Source organism: Hippopotamus amphibius, chromosome 10 (genome assembly GCF_030028045.1).
Source record: "Hippopotamus amphibius kiboko isolate mHipAmp2 chromosome 10, mHipAmp2.hap2, whole genome shotgun sequence".
NCBI lineage: Eukaryota > Metazoa > Chordata > Mammalia > Artiodactyla > Hippopotamidae > Hippopotamus > Hippopotamus amphibius.
Genome location: NC_080195.1, coordinates 48,537,629 through 48,559,300, shown reverse-complemented (window position 1 = coordinate 48,559,300; position 21,672 = coordinate 48,537,629). Strand labels below are relative to the sequence as shown.

Sequence of the window (21,672 nt, the reverse complement as noted above, 5' to 3'; positions counted from 1 at the left end):
GGATAGCAGTCTGTAGTTTTGTTTTGTTCTTTTCTCTTACATGGTCTTTGTTTAATTTTGGCATGACAGTAATGCTGGCCTCATAGACATAGTTGGGAAATATTCTCTCTTCTTCACTTTTTCTGGAAGAGTATGTATGGAATTGGTATTGTTTCTTACTTAAATGTTTCATAGAATTCAGCATTGATGCCATATGGGTCTTGAGTTTTCTTTGTGGGAAGCTTTTAAACTACAAATTTAATTTCTTTAATTGATATTGGCTATTTATCTATTTCTTCTTGAGTGAGCTTTAGTAGTTTGTGTCTTCCAAGGAATTTGTCCATTTTAAGTTGTCAGATTTGTTAGGCATAAAACTGTTCATAATATTCCCTTATTCTTTACATCTATCTATAATCTATAGTGATGCCACATCTCTTATTTCTGCAGTTACTAATTTGAGTCTTCTCTCTGTTTCCTTATTGCAGTCTGGCTAGAGGTCTGTCAATTTTATCCATCTTCTCAAAGAACTCATTTTTAGTTTCACTGATTTTTCTCCTTTGTTTTTCTGTTATATATTTCATTTTTTTATGCTCTAATCTTTTAAACTTTCTATTCTTCTGCTTTGGATTTCATTTGCTCTTAAGGTAGAACAGGAGATCATTGATGTGAGACTTCAAAACAGGCATTTTAGTACTACAAATTTCCCTCTATGTACTGTTTTAGCTCCATTTCATAGATTTGTATATGATTTTTTCATCTTTATTCAGTTAAAAATTCTTTCTAATGTCTCCATTGAGTTCTTAGTTGATCATGGGTTATTTAGAAGTATTTAGTTTTCAAATATTTGGGGGATTTTTTCATATATTTGTTGTTAATTTCTAGTTTAATTCATTGCGCTCAGAGAACATTGTACGATTTTTTAAAAAACTACTGAGGTATAATTTGCATATCAGTTTGCATGGTGTTAATCCTCTTACATTTATCAAAACTTGTTTTATGGCTTAGCATATAGTTTATCTTGTGCAGTTGATACCCGTGCACTTGAAAAAATATATATTTGTTGTTATTGAGTGGAATATTCTATAACAGGCAAGTTGGTTGATAGCATTGTTCAAGTCTTCCATATCCTTACTGATGATCTGTTTCCTTATCATTTATTGTGCAAGACAGATGTTAAAATCCCTGACTATACTTTTGAATTTGTCTATTTCTTCTTATTTTGTTCTGTCAATTTTGCTTCATATATTTTGAAACTCTCCTAGGTACACTGATGAATTGAAATGTCCCTCTTTAGCTCTAGTAACAGCTTTTGCTCTGAAATCTTTGTCTGATATTAATATAGCTATGAACATTTAAAATCTTAATAGAAATTGCCAAATTTCCTCTCAGAAAAATCTGTCATTACATAAGGTTTTCTCCTATTCTGGTCCACATCTTTTGAAAATTTGATATGAACCTTTCTCTAAACATGTAATGTTTTGTCTGAATTTGGGATGAGCTAATGCTCTTGCCAGGCCTCTGGTTCTCTGTCTGCACAATGGTGCCAGTTAATAGCAGCCCTGCCACCATGTGCATGTGTGGGAGTGCAGGCCAGGGGTTTGGCTCAGGGTAAAGGGGAAGAAAGCAAAATTTAGAAAAGGCAAATGAGAGGTACTTTTATTGTCAGGGAAGGTGGTAAGAAAGGGGGCCGCTGGCTGCTTTAAGGCAGTTCAAGCTATTAGGCCCATATGAATTAGATCTCATGGCAATGAACTTATTTACTCTATAAATGATTTTTAAGAAATGGGGTCTGATAAATGTACCCAAGATTGGAGACCAGCAGCTGTACTTGTTTTTTTCAATGGATGAAAAAAAAAAAGTGACATTCAGTAAAGAAAGTAAGAAGTACAGGGAACCAGAAAGGGTTCACTAAGAACATATTTAATTAATCCTATTTGCTGTTAGAGTTAGCTGGTTAATAGATCTGGAAAGGTTCCAGGTGCTTTAACCTGGAGAGAGATGGAACCAAGTAGGTTGTCAGCAAATACAGATCCAGGAGATTCCGGCTGGTGGGCAGCAGGCCATCAATTTTACACTAGGACCTGGTTTTCCTACTAGGTGTGTTTTAACACATTAGGTCAGGCCACAGCCTCTCCATCTGTCTGGCTGAGGCAGCAACAACAGCCCCCAACACACCACATTAAGTACTCAGGTCTAAAGAGCCTCTGTTTTGTAAGCTTTGCAGTCACTAGGACTATAAACAGAATACTGGCTAATTATTGTTTAATTATTGCTTAAAAACCAATTGGCACAATACAATCACTGCATTAATTACCCCATACAGCATCTGCTTTCTTTTTTGAGGTCTTCCCCATTCCTCCCCGGCCCCTCTCCCCACTTTAATTGAAATTCAGCTTGCTGTAACACCTCCTTTCTCCTGGCCAACTGGATCTCTCCATTCACACGAGGGAGAAGAACAAAACAGCGAAGGCCCCAGGGATTAGGGAGTTCTGACAGCTGTCCAAGAGGAGCGCTGAGATACGGGCCAAGTATCCAGGCAGGACAGGGACAGATGAGAGACAGAAGAGAGTCACGGGAGGGAAAGATAGGCAGGGACACATCGCAAGAGGAATGAACTGGACAAAGACTCACAGAGACAGGCGGCGATGTTGAAAGGGGCGCTGAAAAGGGGAAAAAGGAAGAGAAGAGCTAAAAAAGAAAGGAACTAAGGAGAGTTGGTGAGGAAAAGGCGAAAGGCTCAGGAGGTGAAGGAGACGGGAGAGGGCTTGCCGGGAAGGAGAGGGAAGACGTCCAGCCTGCAGGGACAGGCAGCTCCGGTGGGGGTCACACACCTGGGAGCGGGGCGGGGTGCAGGAGACGGCCGCCGGGCCCGGAGCCCGGACCGCGCGAGGCGCGGGGCTGAGGCGGCGGGGCCCCCGGGGCGAGCGCGGCGTGCGCCCGGTGCCCGGGACTCGCCCGGCGGCCCCGCCCCCTGCCCGCCACCGCCTCCGCCGGGGCTTTTCCTGCCGGGCTCAGGAAGCCGGCCCAGTGCGGCCGCGAACAATAGCTCGGGGCCGGGCTTGGCTCCGGGAGGGGCCGGCGCGGGGAGGCGGGGAGGGGGGCGTCCGCGCTGCCCGCGGGGAGCCCCCGGCCCGGGCCCGAGCGACCGCGGAGCTCGGCGCTGCCCGGGGTCATTGTTGGCCGGGACGGAGGAGCGGGCGCCGGGGGAGGAGCTGCGCGGCGGCGGCGACGGCGGGAGCCAGAGGGGGAGCCCGAGAGCGAGCGAGCGAGCGAAAGAGGGAGGGAGGCTGAGAGCGAGCGAGCGGGCGGGCGGGCGAGCGAGCGAGGGAGGAGGTAGGGAGACAGGAGGGTGGGAGGGAGGAGGAAAAATAAAGAGCAGAGCCGAGCGGGGCTGAACAATAGAGACAGGCGGACGGGCGAGCGGGAGCGCCGGCGGCCGCCGCTGAGGGAGAGCGGGCGCCCGGGCGGCTAGGACCCCGGCCCTGCCACACCGCAGGCGGCCAGCGCCCCGGGGAGGGGGCCATGGGGGAGCGGGCGGCACGCGCCCCCAGCCCGCCGCGCGCCTCCGCCTGAGGCAGCCTCGGCGTCCTCCGCCCCGGCCCCGCCGCCCCGGCCGCCCTCCAGCCCGGCGTCCGCTGCGCCGCGCGCCCTCCGCCCGCAGCGCGCCCAGCCGCCCCCGGCCCCAGGCTTCGCCGGCGCCCGCTGCCCGCGCACGCCCTCCCCCAGTCATGAACCCCCCGGAGGGGGCAGCGGAGGAAGGGGGAGCCGCCGACTCGGACGTGGATGCCTTTTTCCGGACAGGTAAGCTGGGCGGGGCGCGGGGGGCCGCGGAGGGGGCTGCTGCCCCGCGGGCGGCGTGTCGGGCAAGTTTGGGGAAGGAGGGCTGTGGCTGGGGTGTGCGTGTGGGAGGCAGTCCCCCTCGTCGTCGGGCCGGAGTTGCCGAGGTCCCCGTCGTTACGGCAGTGCTGGCTGCATTTTGGGGAGCGGTGGGGGCTGGGAGCTCGGCGCCCCTCGGCCTTCACCCCACTTGCGGGAGTCCGTGCTGGGGCGGCGGGAGGCGGTCCCCTCGGGCCGCCCTCTCCCGGAGCGCGGGGATGGGGCGATGTTGGATCACTTTGCAGCGTGTCGCCCGCCCCTCCCGCGCTCCCCCATCCCCCCTGCGCCTGTCAGCCGGGCTCCCGCCGCCCCGGGCCGGCACCCCTTCCCCTGCCGGCGGCCCCGGGCCCCGAGGTGCCAGGGGGACGGTGGGGACCGGAGGCGCGCAGGCTGCAGACGGACAGTCGGGAGCGGGGCGGACCGAGGACGGTCGCGCTGGTGCGTGTGGGGAGCCAGCGTCTCAGACTTGAGAGGCAGACCCGGCTTGGGGGGCGGTGGGCGCCTGGGACCTCCTCCTTGTCCTCCTCTTCGCCAGTTCTGGGGACGGAGGAGCTTTTCATAAGCATCGCTCCTTGCTGGAAGTGTGAGTTAGCGTCCCCCTCACACACACCCACTGAACGTTTGCTGGCCTGTGGTGTGCACAGCCCCTCCAGATCTGTCTCCGCGGCTGTTTTCGGGCCCTGCCCCCTCCCAGCCCCCAGGTCTGTAGCTCCTCACATTCCTTGGCTACACAGCCCCTTTCCTGGAGCAGACACCGACCACCCTCATCTCCCACCACCTGTGGCCCTGTTTCTCTGTTGACCAGGATTTCTCCATCTCCTCTTTACCTGTGGCTTCCGCCACCTCGGTAGGTAGGGATCCCCATCTTCCATGTTTGGAACCATTTTGTCTGGAATCTTTGTCCCGAAGATTGCAGTAAATTATGGGGACCCTGGGCATCTCTCCCTCTTTCTGTAAATTGAATTGGAGGACCTGAGCTGGTGGGGTCAGGAAGCAGGTTAGCTCTGAAGACTCCCTGCACACCCATTTGTTTCCTAACCACTTTGCCTTGCCCTGGAGGTCATCTCAGGCAAGGGGTGGGGTGTTTTGTTGGGGGGACTTGTGGCTTTAGAAGTCAAGACTTGGTCGGCCCCTATGTTTATTTTCTAGTTGGTCTGAAGAGGAAAGAGCTGGAGGATAGGAGCTGATGCCACGGCCTAGAGAAAGCAGAGGGAGTCCCTGTTATCCTATCCTGCCTCTCAGGGCACAGCCTTGCCTCTCTCCTTCCTTTTCCCCAGATGAGGATTTTAATATACATCTTCTTCATCTCTCTCTCTCTCTCTCTCTTTCTCTCTCTCTCTCTTTCTCTCTCTCTCTCGCACACCCCCCCCAACCCCCCCCCCCCCCCCCCCAAAGCCTGAATTCTAAAGAGGTGCTTGATCTGAGTTTATAACCTGAGTTTATAATCTAGGGGAGAGGTTCTGGGGGCTAAGTGATACCTGGAAACATTCAGCAGGACATCTTCCTGATAGCCCCCCCCCCCCCCCCCCCCCCCATCTGGCACAAAAGTCTGTCTATTCTTAGCTCTGGGGAAAACTCTTGAAGTGTGAGCTTTCCCACCTTTCCTTTCTGGACCCACTTTTATCTTTTGACACCCATTCCTGCTTCCCCTTTTCTACCATCCAAACACTAGTTCCTGTCCATTCTCTGCCCCAGGCCCTTGGAGCAGATCTCAGTTTCTGGAGGAGTACTAATTTCTGAGGAATGAATTCACAGGGTGTTAATGGTGTTAATGGCCTATAATGGTCCAATGTGTTACTTTTCCCAGGGCCTTTCAAAGCACAACATGGGGCTTACATTGTCTCCCCTGGCTCAAATCACAGAGTAAATAGCAGATGGGGTCTGTCTCCTATGGAATCCTGTTGGAGATATTCACCTTCCTTCTTGGGCAGCCTTGTTGAGGGATGGGTGGGGGGGCACTTCAAATCAGAGAAGGGTGAAATCTTCAACGCATAAGGCTGGAAATGACTGCTGACCTGTGACAGGTTGTAAGAGGGGGTGCAGGCTGCCTGTGGTAGGATCTAGGACCACCACCCACCCTGAGTGGCCCTCTGTGCTCTGTTTCCAGATATTACCCCCTACTAGTCTTTAGCCTGGGCTTTTGCTGGGGATTCTTAAACCTGGAAAAGGCCATATTTCTTAACCGTCTCCCTTCTGATTCCCCATCTCTATGGAACATAGCACTATACCTGATAGGCTGGGCAAATTATAAATTTATGTAGTGGAACAACTGAGAAAGCTTTAAACACATTTGCAAAGTCCCTAGTACCAGGGTTACCCCCTACTTTCTGGTGGAAAATTTGGCACACACAAAGACCAGACTGGCAATAGCTTTGTCAAAACCCTGGCATACTGTGTGTCTATTTAGGCATGTTTCGAATAATTCTGTCAATTTGGTTCCTTACTTGTCCTCTTCTGAGTATTTTGGTATTTCAGTTCTTTTGACCACTGATTAAGCTACATTCCTTAAATCCTACATCCGTACGTGTTCAGGGACAGACAGACAGAAACACACTCCCACATCCCTATATCTTAAAGATTGGTGTATCCTATGTTGTCTTTCTGGGAATTCTCTGATGCAAGCCTGGGAAAGTGTGTCACAATAATTTTATTGATTATGATATGAGGCAGAGGAAGGGAATATGGAGGGGAGGGGAGCTGAGAACTGGGAATAGAAGCCAGTGGGTATAGAGGTCAGTTGGAATAGAAAACCAACAAGGACTTTTTAGCTCCAACTAGGAGCCTTCTGCTGTCCAGGGTGCTGTGGGATACAGAAGAAATACTCCAAGTGGTCTTTACCCTCCAAGAGCTTTTAAAAGAAGATTGACAATTACTGCTCAGTTGGGGTTTACTTAATTGCTGAACATTATGGTGCTATAAGATAAAAAGTTGGCAGAACTACAGAGGAGTGGAATTGAGGGTAGCCCTTGAAGTGGAGATGAAGGGTGGGAAGACAGCCATGGGCGAAAGCTCCAGGAGGCTGAGGCATTGACTCTGAGGATCCCAGAAGACCCAGTGGCAGGTGTAGCCTAGGGAGGAATGGGAAGCAGGGCAAGACCAGGTAGGGGGAAGCCCAAGAGAGGAGACTGGATCTGATTCAGGGTTGGTAGGGAGTCACTTTAAGTTCTTGAGCAAGGGCACATCCGGAAGAAAGTGGCATTTAGGAAGGTTCATCTGGGGGTCATGTGATGGATGAAGTGGAGAAGAGAGAGAATCCAAATGCAAAAGTGATCCGAAACTGAGGGAGAGGGGCTTGGTCTGGGTTGGTGGCAGAAAGGATGGGGACTCAGGGGCCACTCTGAGAGACATTGTCAAAGGCAGAAGTGTGGGTATTTGTTGACAAACTTGTTGTAGAGGGGATAGAAAATTAAGCCCATGAGAAAATGGGGGTAGCTGGATTGAAAGCATAGAGGACCAACAGTGTCCTCACTGATGCACTCTGGTTGAGGACAGGCGCTGGTTTTGCAGGGCAGATAATGCTGTTAGCTTTGGATGTGGAGAATTTAGAGGTGATTGAGGAGCATCCAGGTGGAGCTGGTTTGTGGAAGATATGCGACTCCAGACAGGAGCCCAGGCAGGAGGTTAGGGCTGGCAGGCAGCATGGCCTTGGAAGCCTCCTGCATCAAGGCACACTGCAGCTGAAGCTTTGTGAATGCATCAGCTCTCAGAGGGAGGGGGTGAAGGGAAAAGGAGAGGGCTAAAGTTAGAATTTGGGGGAGAAACCCTTATTTAGGAAGTGGCAGCAAAGGATACTTGATCTTGGAGACCCCAGGGAGTCAGCGTGGGTTCTGATGTGATGACAGGCTGCAGACAGGTTGAACAAGAGGAGCACGGGCTAAGTGTCACTGGATGTGATAAAAAGAAGGCCATTGTGAGCTCTTGGGAGCAGAGTATTAGAAGAAGCATTCAGAGTAGGGATTTGGGGGGTGAGTTTACCAGTGAAAGGAAAGAGTTTGGGTTCAAGTCAGACAGCATGTTAGTATCAAGAAAAGGAGTTTTCATTTTTTTGTCGGAGAGTCAGGACTCTGGATGTGGAAGGGAGGGAGCTTGTGGGCAGTAAGAAATGGGGATGCTAGATTGATGGTTGAGTTAGATCCCTGAGCTGGTGAGACAGGAGGAGGTTCCCTAGCAAAAGTAAAATCTTGACTTTGGTGAGCAGAGGAGAAATCTTTTTCTATAAGACTCAAAGAAGAAAATTCAGAGGATAAATTTAATGAGATTGATGGGGAGATAGCTTCTATCTTTCTCTTGAGCTTTGGTCATGTGAGTCCAAACATTTTTAACTGGACTGTTTGCTGTTACTTGGACTTTGGTCAGCCTCAAACTCAGCTCTGTCTTTCCAAGCCCCTAAGCTAGCTTCTCTTCTTGTCTTCCTTAATCCTGTGAGTGGCACTTTCCCTTTCCTAACCATGGTATTTAACACTTTGGTGTTGTCTTTTGAGGAATCTCTCTCTTCTAACAAACTCTATTGAGTTATCTTTCCTAGTGAGCCCATGCTGTTCATCCTCAGGGCCTCTGCCCTAGGCCAGGAGACCCATTATGGTGCCCATGGATCCCTTTAGTAGCCTTTATTCTTGGCCCTTGGAATCGGCTCTCTCATCCCCACTCCAAATTGGCATCTGCAGGCAGGTTGCACTTCCTAAAGTAGATGGCACTACTTTCATCACACCTGGTGTATGAACCTACAGTAACTTTTTAGTGCCTTCAGGGTCAAGTCTGTTGTTCACGCCTCAGCTCTAGCCAGGCTGCTCTTCTCACCATCCAAGAGCACTTTGACTCATGTTCCCTTTAAATCATCCACCCTGCACCCCTACTCTGTGAATGCAACGCATTCGTCAAGACTTGAGTACCACATTTTTCTGGAAGCTTTCACAGCTCACAAGACCAACTCTGTCCTCTGAATTCCTAAAACACTCACTTGTCTAGACTCATTTTCTCACTTCATCAGAGGTATTGTATTGTTTTTAGCCTTTTCATACAATGAAATGATTTGTTCTTTAAAAGATCTTTTTAAAAGCTTGCGATTCACCAAAACCAAACCAAAACAAACCATCTCCCCCCAGTGTAGATAAAGCAAACACAACAGAGCATAAGCAGTTGCTGAATCTAGGTGGTGATATATTGGTATTCAGTGTACAACTCTTTAAATTCTTCTCTCAGATAAAAACCCCATCCCACCTAGACAGAGAACGGGACATTGTCAGGTCCAGCTCTCACCTGGAATAAAAACCTATGTTGGTGTGCAGTTTTTTGAGTAAATATCACCACCCTGTCTGGGCATTGCCAGGCACCTGAAAGGGGTGGAGTCTTTTACCTCCTGAGCTCTCTTCTGCAGCAAAGGAAAACATCTCTTTTTGATGTTGTGTTTGATGCTCCAGAATGTAAACATGATGCTTAATTCAGTATTTAACATTCCTTCTTGATTGTCCTCCACTTCTACCCATCATGATTTGGGTTTTGGTCACGCCATTTCCTAAGAACATGTGACAGTATTGAGAGGACCTTGTTGTTCTGAAGAGGGAGTGTTGTTAATATTTCTAATACTGTATTTATATAGGCTGTTTCTACATTAACATATTTTGTAACATATCAAAAACATCTAGGCACACCTCCATAATATTTGGGAGGCTTTGCTTTATCCTTGTGCCACCAATCATCAGTAACTCAATTACTGGCATATTCTGTCCAATTGTATTTGATAATCCCTTGGGGATGGAAGAGGTTTTGGGATAAACTGAAGCTACAGAAAGAAATTAGGTGAGAAGTGAAAAAAATCTGGGTGAAATCAGAAGGCTGGAGTCTGGGCCTCAGCTCTTTTTCATTCATTCATTTATTTAATCATTTGTTTGACATATATGATCGACTGCCTCGTGCAGCCATGTACTGTGCTCTGGGAGTGTATAAAACCATTGCAAGAAAGAATGTAGAGCGGGAGGAAAATGAATATAATTACAATACCCACCCCAGGGAGCACGTGAATTTAAGGGGTGGGAAAGGGAGAAAAAGCCTGTGAAAGAGGCCAAGGAGGTCAGGCAGGAGAGCAGGAGGTGAACCCTCTCCTTTGCTCCATACTTATCTGCATGACTTGGGCAAGTGAATAACATCTGTGTAAGGCGAGGATAATGCCCCCCTCCCCAGTTTCCTTAAAGGGCAGTTGAGAGACTCAAATAAGATACTGTATGTGAAAGGTCTTTAGAAGTTGTACAATTCTATCCAAATATATGTAGATGGTTCCTTCCAAAAAGAACATTCTTTTACTCTAAGTACCTCTTCTGACAAGTATTATCTTATTTAATCTGACCTTCGTGGGACCTTTTCCAATCCTTCTCAATTTGGTTTCCCAAGGGGACTGGATGGGCCACCCTCCTTACAACAGATCAGGGCACTCCTGTTCTCTTCTCCTCCACAAAAGTATAAGGATGCCAGTCCCCCAGGCCCTGGGCCACATGGCCCCATGCCGTCTGGAGGAGCCCAGTGGGGGGGAGGGGTTCCTCCTCCCGCTAAGCCTCAGGTGGGTGCAATGAATCAGTCCCTTTCTGCTGCTTCTCTGTCTGTGTGCAGTTCAGATTCCTCCTGCCACTCCTTTGAGTGTGAATGACTGGCAGCAAAATAACTAGGAAATGATGACAGCCACAGGGCTGTTGGATCAATAGAGCTGCTTGAAATCGTGTCTGCTGAAGAGTGAGGGAACAGAAAGAATTAGCTGGGAGGACAGAGGAATTTATACAGGGAAGTAAAGAAGAAACTGTTGGAGAATTAGCTTTGTCTACTCCTCTTCTGTCCCATGGCGTTATTAGAAGGGAGCTGGATATTAGCTAGAAAACACAGATTCCAGGGATAAACAAGGAGAGTGAAAAGTGGCCAGTGAACTGTGTTCTCAAGGAAGTAGTTACTTCTTGAGTTGAGACTTGAAGACTGGGTAGGATTTGGATGGGGAAGACAGGAAGTGTTGGGACAGTGTTAGAAAAAGGTGTGACCATCCATGACATATTTGGGGGCAGTAAGTGGTCCAGTTTGTGTGACTTAGAGGATTCAGGTGGAAGACTCATGGGAGATAAAAGTCAGAAGGGGGTGGGGACCAAGTTGATTGATTGCTTCATGTATTAAACATTTACTGGACTCCTAGATAACCAAGGGCTTTGAATGGCAGGCCAAGGAGTTTGGTCTTTCTGCAGTTTGCTTTCAGGAGCCACTAAAAGTGTCTGGATGGGGTGGTGGCATGATCAGGAAGATAACTGTGGCAGCCCTGCACAGGGTCTGTTGGAATGGGAGAGGAATTGCTAGCCAGCGTTGGATTGGGAGACCACAGTGATAGGTTAGGAGGGCCTGAGCTTGAGACAGTACAGTGGAAATGGGGAGGAAGGGATGGATATGAGGGAGCTCGTGGATGTAGCATCTATAGGACTTGGTAACTTGAATGTAGAGGTGTTCAGAAAGAGGCAGGGCTCAAAGATTACTCCAAATCTTAGAGCTGGGTGACTGTGGAGGATGGAAGTACCCTAAATGAAAATTAGGAGTTAAGGAAGAGAAGGAGCAGCTGTGGGGAGGCAGGAGGAGAGGGAGGATTCAGGAATTTACTTTGGGACATGTTGCTTTTCAGGTGTCAGTGAAATAGCTTAGGGAGGTGTTGATTCAGTAGGCAGATAACGGAGGGAGTCTGGAGCTTTGGAGGAAGGCCAGGGACGGAAATACAGATTTGGGAGATATCCGTAAGAAGTTGTGGCTGGAGCTATCAGAATAGATGAGATAATAAATGAAAAGCATATACAGACTTAAGGGCAGAGGGCCAAGGACAGGGCTGTAGACTCAAGTGAAGAGCTGGAGGAGAATCAGGAGAGAGCAAGGCTTGGAAACAGTCTGGTCATCAACAGGGTCTAATGCTGCAGAGAGGTGGAGGGAGAGGGAGACCGAGCAAACTCTGTGGGTTCTGGAAACAGGGAGTTCACTGGTAACCTTTGAAATAACAGTTTCACTTGTGTATGGGAGGTGGAATTCACATTTCAAGGGGAATGGGGAGTGAGTGGATGGAGAGGAAGTGGTGGGAGTGCATATAGATGATTCTTTGGAAAGGTTTGGCTGTGAAGGGAAGGTTAAAAATAATAAGGTAGTTGGAGAAGGGTAGCAGAGTTGAGGGGAGGATTTTTTTAGGTAGGGAAGATCTGTGAATACCTAGGGATGGGGAGGAGGGAGAGGCAGGCTTGGGGAAGGGAATGGATATTTAGAAAAGAGGAGCAATTGAAGGAAGAAGATCCTGGATGAGCCTGCAGGGGTGGATCTCAAGGTTGGCTTGGGGGTGGGGGTGGGGGGAGGTGAGTCTTGGGCCAGAGGCGGAGACTGGGGGAAGGCAGACTTCAGTAGCATAGTAGGTCAACACCCTAGCACGGAGAGCATCGGCTGGCTGGCAGTCGCAGGGGCTTGGGCGGATAGCGCCGGCTGAGGACAGCTGTGAAATGGGTGGGCTGGGTTGGTGTGGCTCTAGAAGGCCCCTTGGGCAGAGAAGCTAGAAAGCAAGGCTGGGAGATCCCAAAATAGCGATCCTTTTAGAAGTGCTTCCTTTAGCAGGCTGAGGTAGGATTTGCTCCAGGCTGTGGAGGGGTCTGTGGAATCACTGCGTACAGAGTGTGAGTCAGAAAGGCAGGTTGCGGGGGTGAGGGGGTGGAGAGTGAGGGAGGGGAGGACAGAGGAGGAGGACTCAGGCAGGAAGGTGTAGGGGCAGCCTCCTGAGGAGGGGTCCGTGGCTGGCCATCGGGTGCTGTCTCTGTCAGGCATAGACTTGCTCTTGCATTTTCGGTTTCCTTAATGCCTCTAGAGGTTCTAGAAGAAAGAGGAAGCAGACCAGGCGTCATGCAGGAGCCTCCTGCCCATTCTTCTCCATGAAGAGGAACCCTTCACACCAGCGGAGAGATGCCAATAAGCACACCCGTTCCTTTGGCCCCAAAGCACTCCCTTCAGCTCTCATTTTAGGGGCAAACCCAAGAACGGTCATCAAGTGGGGTGTCTTACATGGCTCTCTAGGGGTGGGAGTAGGAATCCAGGGGCTACTCTCCCCAAAAGGTGGGCTTTGGGGGACTGAGTTTGTATTTCCTAGAGTAGGAGGAGGTGGCTGTTTCCTTAGGTGTCGCTCAGTTTCAGAATCATATAGTCTTGGAACAGGAACTTGCTATAGCTGTGTGATCTTGTGCAGGGTACAGCCTCGCTGGGCTTCAGTTTCCTCATGTGTAAAATAGATTAAAAAAAAAGTCCTTACTGATCAGGATTGCTTGATTTAGTAGATATAGGTTGTGATAGTTATATTCATATTGCAAATAGCACTAGAAATGGGATTATATTACTAGTAATAGAATATGGCTATATATATAATATTACTAGTAAAACTATATTACTATATTATGTATAATCATATTACTAGTTAGATTTTCCAAATCATGAAAATGATGCTTCAGTAGCTTGCTTCCTCCTGTCCCCTCCCCTCCAACACCCTCCCCATCTTTCCTCCCTCCCTTCCTCCTCCCCCCATCCTTCTTCCCTCACGTCCTTCCTTCTTTCCTCCCTCCCTCCCTCTCTTCCTTCCTTGTGGGTAGTTAGCTAGGGACATGATTTTTAAGCTTGCAGTTAGAGTTATTGCAGGGCATGGCAGACGGGACTGGGAATGTGGCTATACCCCCTGCCTTTTTATACTCTTACCCTGCAGCCCAAGGACAATGGGCATCTATGGGGAATGGGGGTGGGGAAACACAGCATTCAGTTGGCAGCTGGACAGTGGGCCTAGAGGGAGACCCAGGAGACTGGCAGATGGTTAATTGGATGTGACAAAAGGGGGCTGGGGGAGGGGTCTGGGGCTCCTGGGGGATTCCTGTCTCTGACTTCTTATTCTCCTGGAAAGGAGATTGTGGGGAGAGGAAGGAGTATCTCCAGGAGCAGTTGGGAGAAAAGACTGGCAGGACTCCATGTTGAGTCTGTGGCCGTGGAAGAACAGAGTGCCATTGGGAGTGATGTCACAGCTTTAATTTGTAGAGTGGGCGCAAGGTGTTGTCTCTTCTCTGTACCCCAGTCCATTGGCATATAACAGGCTCAAATACTTGGATATAAAGAAAACGCTTAACCAACTATTGGAACAGTATAATTTTCCAGTCATTCTTCATGATCCTAACCATTGAGTTCTGACAGCTAAATATCATGATTACTTTTGATGAGAACTGGACAAAGATTGATCAGTTTTGGCGAACGCTAGATTTCAGTGAGTGGATCTCTTCATTCATGCTTGCATTTATTCATTCAAGTGTCAGACAGCAGCTGTGAACCTAATAAGTGCCAAGCACTGGGGCGACACCAGCAAGTTAGAAACCATCTTTGGTTGCCTGACACACAAAGAGTTGCATGTTCTACATTGAGAACACAGAGGAAAGATCAGCAGCCTCACCTGCATGGCTGTTGAAGGGGTATTTTGAGAGTCCTGGTAGTCTTCTGTTTCTTGATCATAGGTGTGATCTGTTTGTGAACTTTCAGTGAGTTGTAGACTTAGGTGCAATTTTTTTTTTTTTTTTTTTTTTTTTTTTTTGGCACACGGGCTTAGTTGCTCCGTGGCATGTGGGATCTTCCTGGAGCTGGGATCGAACCCGTGACCTCTGCATTGGCAGGCGGATTCTTAACCACTGCGCCACCTAGGAAGCCCCACTTAGGTGCAATTTTATGCATGCAAATTATACTTCAGTAAAATTTTTTTAAAGGTTATCAGGTCCAGTGAAGTTTTGTTTTGTTTTGTTTTTAAGAGAGAGAAAAATCTTTGAGTGCTTGAAAAAATCACAGGAGGAGATAGTGGTAGACACTGAAGGTGATAGAAGGTGGTATGTGCAGGGGTGGGGTGCCACAGTGGGCACTAGCTTCTTCAGAAGTCAGAAGAGGATGAGCTTCCCAGGCAAAGAGGTTATCTCTGGCACGGAGGGACAATTCTTCCTCTGTGGCTATGGGAAAAGACCAGGTGGTGTTCAGGTCAGGTATACGGGTCAGGTGATAGAGCCCTGTTAAGCTCATTAAGAAGACTGACCTCGGGCTTCCTAGGTGGCGCAGTGGTTAAGAATCTGCCTGCCAGTGCAGGGGACACAGGTTCGATCCCTGCTCCAGGAAGATCCCACATGCCACGGAGCAACTAAGCCCATGTGCCAAAAAAACAAACAAACAAAAATAAATAAATAAAGAAGACTGACCTCAGTCTTCTATGTGATTGGGAGCCAAGGTCATCTGAAGGACTGAGGGGTGCTGAGATCCTATGAAGAGAGGAGATGGATTGGATCCATTCTCTGGAGAATAAGTGAGAATTGCATTAAAAAAATGATCTGTCCAGTTGAGCTCAGGGTGGGCTAGGTGTGCAGACTTCTGCATCTTGCTCAGCCCTGGAGCCTCTGGAGTAGAGTTGAAAACAGGATTCTTGAGTCCTTGTTTGGTGCTTGGATGAGATGTCCAAAGTGGAGGTGAGGTGTGCACCAGACATGTTTGGACACTAGTCTCTTTCCAGAATTTTACTCAGCATTGATGACTCCAAGACACTTTGGAAGCCCTGCCTTGGAAAATGGTCATGTCTCGTTTACCAAGTAGGCTGTACCTTTTCTTTTGGACTTACCTGTCTTCTTCTCAACACTCAGTTTAGTGCCTTGCAGATACTTGCTTGATTGGTATTTGTTGGCTTGATTTTTTTTTAAAGAGCTATTTATTGCTGTGTAGGTCATTTGGGAGTTTTACAGTGAAATGTTATGCTAAGGAAGTGAATTTTTTTTTTTTTTTTGTGGACAGGCAATTCTACCTTAAACAAAAAGACCTATGAAATCAATATTTACTGTGAAATGTAGCGAACAACTCTTGTTTATTCTGGATTAATTAGAGGGGAATCCTGTTTATTGCTTGTTTACAAATATTCCATAGGCACTGGAAAACTAAAGAAGTACCCTTCTTTTGCAAAAATCCGCAGAGGGAAGTTCAAACATTCAAATGGATCAACTAATCAATACTGACTACGTGTCTGCAATGTGCCTAGTGTTATGCTGGATACTAAGGGGGCTGTTGAAGATGGATAATAAATGGTCCTTGTCCCTGAAGAGTTCATGGTCTTGTTGGGTTAGGGGGAGACTGGCATAGAAAAAATGGCTAATTGGAAGTCAATCAGAAAGGGAATTTCAATCATTCATTGATTCATTTAATATGTGTTTATTGTCTATAAGCTAAAAGATAATTTAAGTAAGTGGTAAACAAAGTTTCATTTAGATTGATTTGATTTTCGGTGTACTTTCATAGAACATTTATTTAGACATTTAGGCTTTTTCCTAAATGAAACCATTTTCCCCAGTTAATTTAAATGTATGATGTATCAGAAGACACGTATCTATTGAGCAACATGAGTCATTCACAAGCCAATACCCTTTACATGGGGTAACGTAAGAAGACAGAGGATCTGTTGGTTGTCTGGAGGGGTAAAGGCATTGCCACTTACTGTTGTAAGAAATAGCTTTTTTTCATATTTTAACAAAAAAAAGAGAATCATACTATACCTGCTATTCTGCAATTTGTTTTTATCACTTTACAATCATGGACATTTTTCCATGTCAGTGCATATGTTCTCCTCGTTTGTTTGAAGAGTTGTGTTACGTTTTGGTGTGTGGATGTGCCGCATTTTATTTACCATTCTCTTAATGATGGGCATTTATAACCCAGCTTTTCTGAGGGCCGGTGTTTGTCCTGGGACATTATTTGGCACAGAGAGTAGCAAGAAGTGTCACCCATTATTTGATCCTTTTCATAGTTGACTGTGGGACAACTGTAGAATCAGGATGTTTCTTCTGCTTTTATCCTCAGGAGGGGGGGAGAACAGCCAGTCCTGTTCTCTGGAGGCTAACTTTCTGTGCAGTGTTTACAGATGCTTTTATTAATGACATTTAAGTAAACGGTAGAGCCCATTCTTGGCTTCTTTTTCTGTATGCCTTTAAGTGACTTAGGAGCCAGATTTGCAGACACAATTAGCCAAAAAAAAGCTACATATGTTTTGTGGGTTTGAGTGAAAGTTAATTCCAATACCACAGGTATGGAAGTGCTTTAGGTTGTGTGTGCAAAAGCCAGAGTCTGTGTTTGGCTAGAAGAATTCAAGGATGTGATTTGGGAGACCTCGGTTTCCAATTCTGCCCACCACTAATTATCTCTGTGACTTGGCCAAGCCAGTTAAAATGTCTGTTTTTACAGATGGGACCTGTCTTTCCTCATCTGAAGAGGGGTACACATACTTGCCCTGCCATACATCACAGGCGTAGTATGAGATAAAGTGAGCTAATAGAAGGAGAATGCTGCGGACAAATAAAATTGCTGACTCAGTGAAAAGGGTTTTTGTTTGCTGCCTTTCTCTGGGGTCTCCCTTGGTTTTGAGGTAGTTGAAAGCTGAGCTAGGGGACTTGAATGGGAGTGACAGCCATACCGCCTTTGAGGACTGTACATTTTTTCATGTCTGGTAGGAAACTGGCAGCACTAGAGTTGGAGTGAAACATTTCATGATATGTTCCATTTGCTTTTGGTAAAGAGACATGTGTGAGAGTGGAAAAGTGGTTCCTCTAACTGCCCAGGACGGCTGTGGGTTTCTTTCTGATCGGTGACTCTGCAGCTAGTTGCACACTCCTTATCACCCATACGTGCAAAGAAAATGTAGTTTTTAAAATTTTCTAATGTGGAGCTAATCTCCCTCCATCCCAGCTTGGCTACTTTATAGTATGTCATGTGTGGGCTTTTTTTCCCCCCCGGATCAGTCTTTTTGGATGACTGTTTCTTTCAGGTAAATTTCTCATTCACTTGGATTTTATTCTGTTCTCCCACTTCTCCGGGTCTGGGTGTGTAGAGGTGTGCCTGTGAACTTGCGGTGGTAGTGGCGGGGGCAGGGGAGGGGTGCCTGGCGCCGTGGGGTGATGGCCGGACTCCCCTGGCCTCTGCTTCATGGGGGCTGGGCTGCTCTGCTCTGATCCCTGTGCTGGTGTCTTGCTTTCTGGGCTGTCGTGCTGATACCCAGCACTAACGTTCATGTCTTGACTATTTGCCTGTGGGGTCAAAGTCTCTGCACGTGGCAGCCTCCTAGTCCTGACCCCAGGCTCTCTGAGCATCTCTGAGTACCGTCATCAGGGAGTGAAGGAATATGTGGATCCCCAGCTCACTCAGTGCCAACTGTGAAAAGACAGAACCTCTCCGCCTGGCTCGCCTACCTAGATACCCACTTGGCCAGTGCTGTGTTTTCACCCCGTCACCTCTGCACCAAGTGCATCAGGGTGTGGGACTGAATGGCAGCTGTTGTCCTAGAGGCCTGCAGCCTCCTCGGGAGTGACTTTAGGGTCCTCAGGTGACTTCACACCTGTTGAGGTGTTATATTCTGAAGCTGCCCCCTTCACCTCAAACCCTGGTTGGGCCTTGAGGTGCTGTGTCGGAGGAGGCTGAGACCCTGGTGTCCGATCTCCTGGACTGCGTGTTTGCCACATTCCCCTGATGCTTGAGGGAGAGGGCTTCTTACCCTTCTCTTGTAGCAAGGATCTCCTTCATGTGGCATCTGGAGTACTGTTTATCTGCGGTTTAAAGTGATCTCTGTGGTCAAGTCCCCCCATTTTGGGTCTTGATGTATTAATTCCCACACATCAAGATGTGTTGAGAATTCACGCTGCACACTAAAAAAATCCCATCCAGGATGTCAACAGCTGAACATGGACACTTTCTCTTTGTCTGCTACTAAAACTATCCTGAACTTCGCTGAGGCAAGTAGATGCTTCTGACAGAGTGAGGGGGAGGTCAAATGTATGTGAGGACATGCAAAAGAGAAAAATACATTGTATTTTTAAACAGCATTACCCTAGTTAAAACAATAATTTTGGGGAAAAATGTTTAGAAATGGGGCTTCTAAGACTGCCTTCACTGGGATTCTGTCTACATACGTGTACATGTTTACGTGCATGTAAGCATATGGGAGCATGGCAGTGATTCTTCCGGCAAGCACTTAGTGAGCACTTCTTCCGTCCCACGCACTGTGGTCCAGAGGGGAGCGTGGCATGGTCTCTGTCTGCAAGGAGCTCCCAGCTCTAGGAGGGTGATGGGTGGTGATGCATCACTTACAGAGCCGCACTGCTGACTCCTGTGTTTCTATCTGGTGAATATGACTAACGTTTGAGTTAGGGGCCTCTGGTGGGTCTGGGTTCCCTCCTACCTTGCTAGGATCTGCTTTCCGAGTCTCTTTAGCTTCCTAAAATGACCAGTTCCAGTCAGTTTTACTTTTTCCAAATAAAGCTAATTCCTTTAACATCAGCCTGGGTTTTAATGAACATGTATTCTATAGAAAGTATGTGTTAAATAAGATCAATTGAAATAGATAATAAATAAGTAGAAAAATGAAGTCCAGCTTAGGGCTATTGCTCTGCTTCTTTTGCAGTGAAATTGCTTATTTGCTGTTGTTTTAAACCAAAATTCTTCCACTTCTTTTAATATAGGAAGACTTTTGTGTTTTACATACTGTCTCACTCTGGGGCTCTGGAACTCAAGTAGCCGTAGTAGCTATCTATGAGCAGTGTTTCTCATTTGACTAGGGAAAATGAGAAATCTATTCCCTGTGAAGGTGGTCGAAACCGGGAGACTGGCAAACCAGGCAGGCCAGGAAGGTGCAGAGAAAAACTAAAGAAGCAGGCAAATGATGGAGCCGGATGGTTGGGTTCAAGTGGAAAGAGCGGTGGGCTGGGCATCAGCAGCACGGTGTTGTGACTGATGAGGTTGGTAAACCGCTTTTCCTCTCTGGGACCCGTGAGGGAGGTGAGCTAGGGGGTCTCAAAGGTATCTTCCATCTTCAGCATTCTGAGCTAACGCGACAGCAGTAAAGCCAGCAGGGATGGAAACCATGTGGTGAGTGGTCTCAGGACCCTTATGCCGTGGTTCTCTGAAGGCGTTCCATCCTTCTGAGGCCTTTGGTCTGAGCAGCTCTAGTATGCTTGGTCAGACCCCGATCCCAGAGCTCACAGGTGACCCCACATCCTTGCTCTGATTCCCTTGAGGAGAATCATTCTGATGGTCAGCAGTAGCTTCAAACTGTTTTGGCCCTTCGTACCTTTTGAAAGAAGGGCCAGGTTTATGGGACTCCTGGCTCTGTGTTGAAAAGCCTGCACTCCTCAGCCTGTTCCTTTGGACCCCACGTCTGTCACTCGGGATGTGTCTAAACGTTTACCCTAGAGAATGCGCTCACCAGGGCTCCGTCAGAGCTGCCCTGCCAGCTCTCTGAAGGCATGGGGAGGACTCATGTAATACTTTTCCTGCCAGCTCATGTTCTTGAACTTTTCTTCTTTTGAGTCACCCAGAGAAGATGGTGAAAGCAGTCCAAAATCTTCGTTTCCTAGGGCATGTGCAAACCGAGGCCAGCCACATCACCTCAAGAGGAGGCACTGGGTAATTGAGCTGCTGTCTTGGCTTTCTTTTGTATTTTCTTCTACCCAGAACTCCATCTCGTTGCCCTCACATTCTTTAGATCTTCAGAGAACTCACATTTTTTTTCTTTAGGATTTTTTGATGTGGACCATTTTTAAAGTCTTTATTGAATTTGTTACAGTATTGCTTCTGTTTTATGTTTTGTTTTGTTTTTTTGGCCGCGAGGCATGTGGAATCTTAGCTCCCCAATCAGAGGTGGAACCTGCACCCCCTGCATTGGAAGGCAGGAAGTCTCCCGAGAACTCACATTTTGATAGAGGGAAACAAATTAGGTTTTTTTTAAAAGTATATTGAAACATCCCAAGTATTTGATATGACTACATTCGTGGAATTCAGGGACGTAAACAGGGGAGTGGTGAAGCCTATTTTGGCAGATGTGGTAGTTGTTGTAGAGTAGGAGATGCTTGAGTGGCATTTGGAAGATGCGTTCATTATCCAGTGTGACAGGGTAGGGAGGGAATTCCTGGCGGAGGGAGAAGGGTGGGCAAAGGCAGAGGGTTGTGTGAGATCATGGGGAATTAAGAGGTTGTGGGTGCTTTCACCAGACCTGGCACCACAGGGATCACATTGGAATCACAGAAATATTTCACAGGCTGCTCCAGCTTCCACTTTAAAGGGGTTTAGCACTGCTCTGCTCTTCAGTCTCTTAAAGCATTTCGAATACAGAACATAAACAGAGTGATGGAAGCCTGGACAGTGATGTCCGCAGACGTGCTTTCCCATGAGGGTGGTGAGTGCGCCTGCCTGTGTGCAGGTGTGTGCTGCGTGCACGTGTGTGGTGCTGCTCATGCCTTGGGTACGAATGTGTGTGCTTCCTCCATCGTCCTGGGTTCTTGACACAGTATCATTTTTCAGCATTAAAATTCCTGTCACCTCCCAGAAGTGCTCCTTTTAGGGTCCATTTCTGCTTGGCTCCTTGTGCACAAACATTCCAGTGGGATTGATTGCTCGTGTCAAATTAATTCTTTTCCTTCCCAGGGAGAGTGTCTACCATGTGCAAAATGGGGAAATCCCCAGGCCTCCAGCCAAATGTAAGCTCAGATAGAGGAGAAAAGTCAGGTTTGGGTCAGGAATGGGTCTAGGGAACCCACAGAGACTGTACCTGGAGACTTAAGCTACCCTACCCAGCATGCGTTGCGACTGTTCCTAGGCAACAGGAAAACTCGGGGCTGGGTGGAGATGGCTGCATGTGAGAGGCTTGGGTCTTTTCAACATTAGCTGTGGTACCATTTCTTCTTCTGTGCCCCAGCTTCCTTTTACTGCTTTATTTAAAAGATTGCAGAAGCCTCTGGAAACAAGTGGAGA

At 47.7% G+C, this 21,672-nt stretch overlaps 1 protein-coding gene across 2 annotated transcripts in view; it reads left to right on the top strand.

Moving 5' to 3' along the window:
- Positions 1-3,416: 3,416 nt before the first annotated feature.
- KALRN (kalirin RhoGEF kinase) overlaps positions 3,417-21,672 on the top strand; it is a 653,746-nt gene continuing 635,490 nt past the window's right edge. For both annotated transcript variants that reach the window (XM_057696217.1, XM_057696216.1), the window contains exon 1: positions 3,417-3,780. In XM_057696217.1, coding sequence (XP_057552200.1) covers positions 3,708-3,780 — 73 coding nt within the window. In that variant the 5' untranslated portion in view covers positions 3,417-3,707. The remainder of the gene's footprint in view (positions 3,781-21,672) is intronic.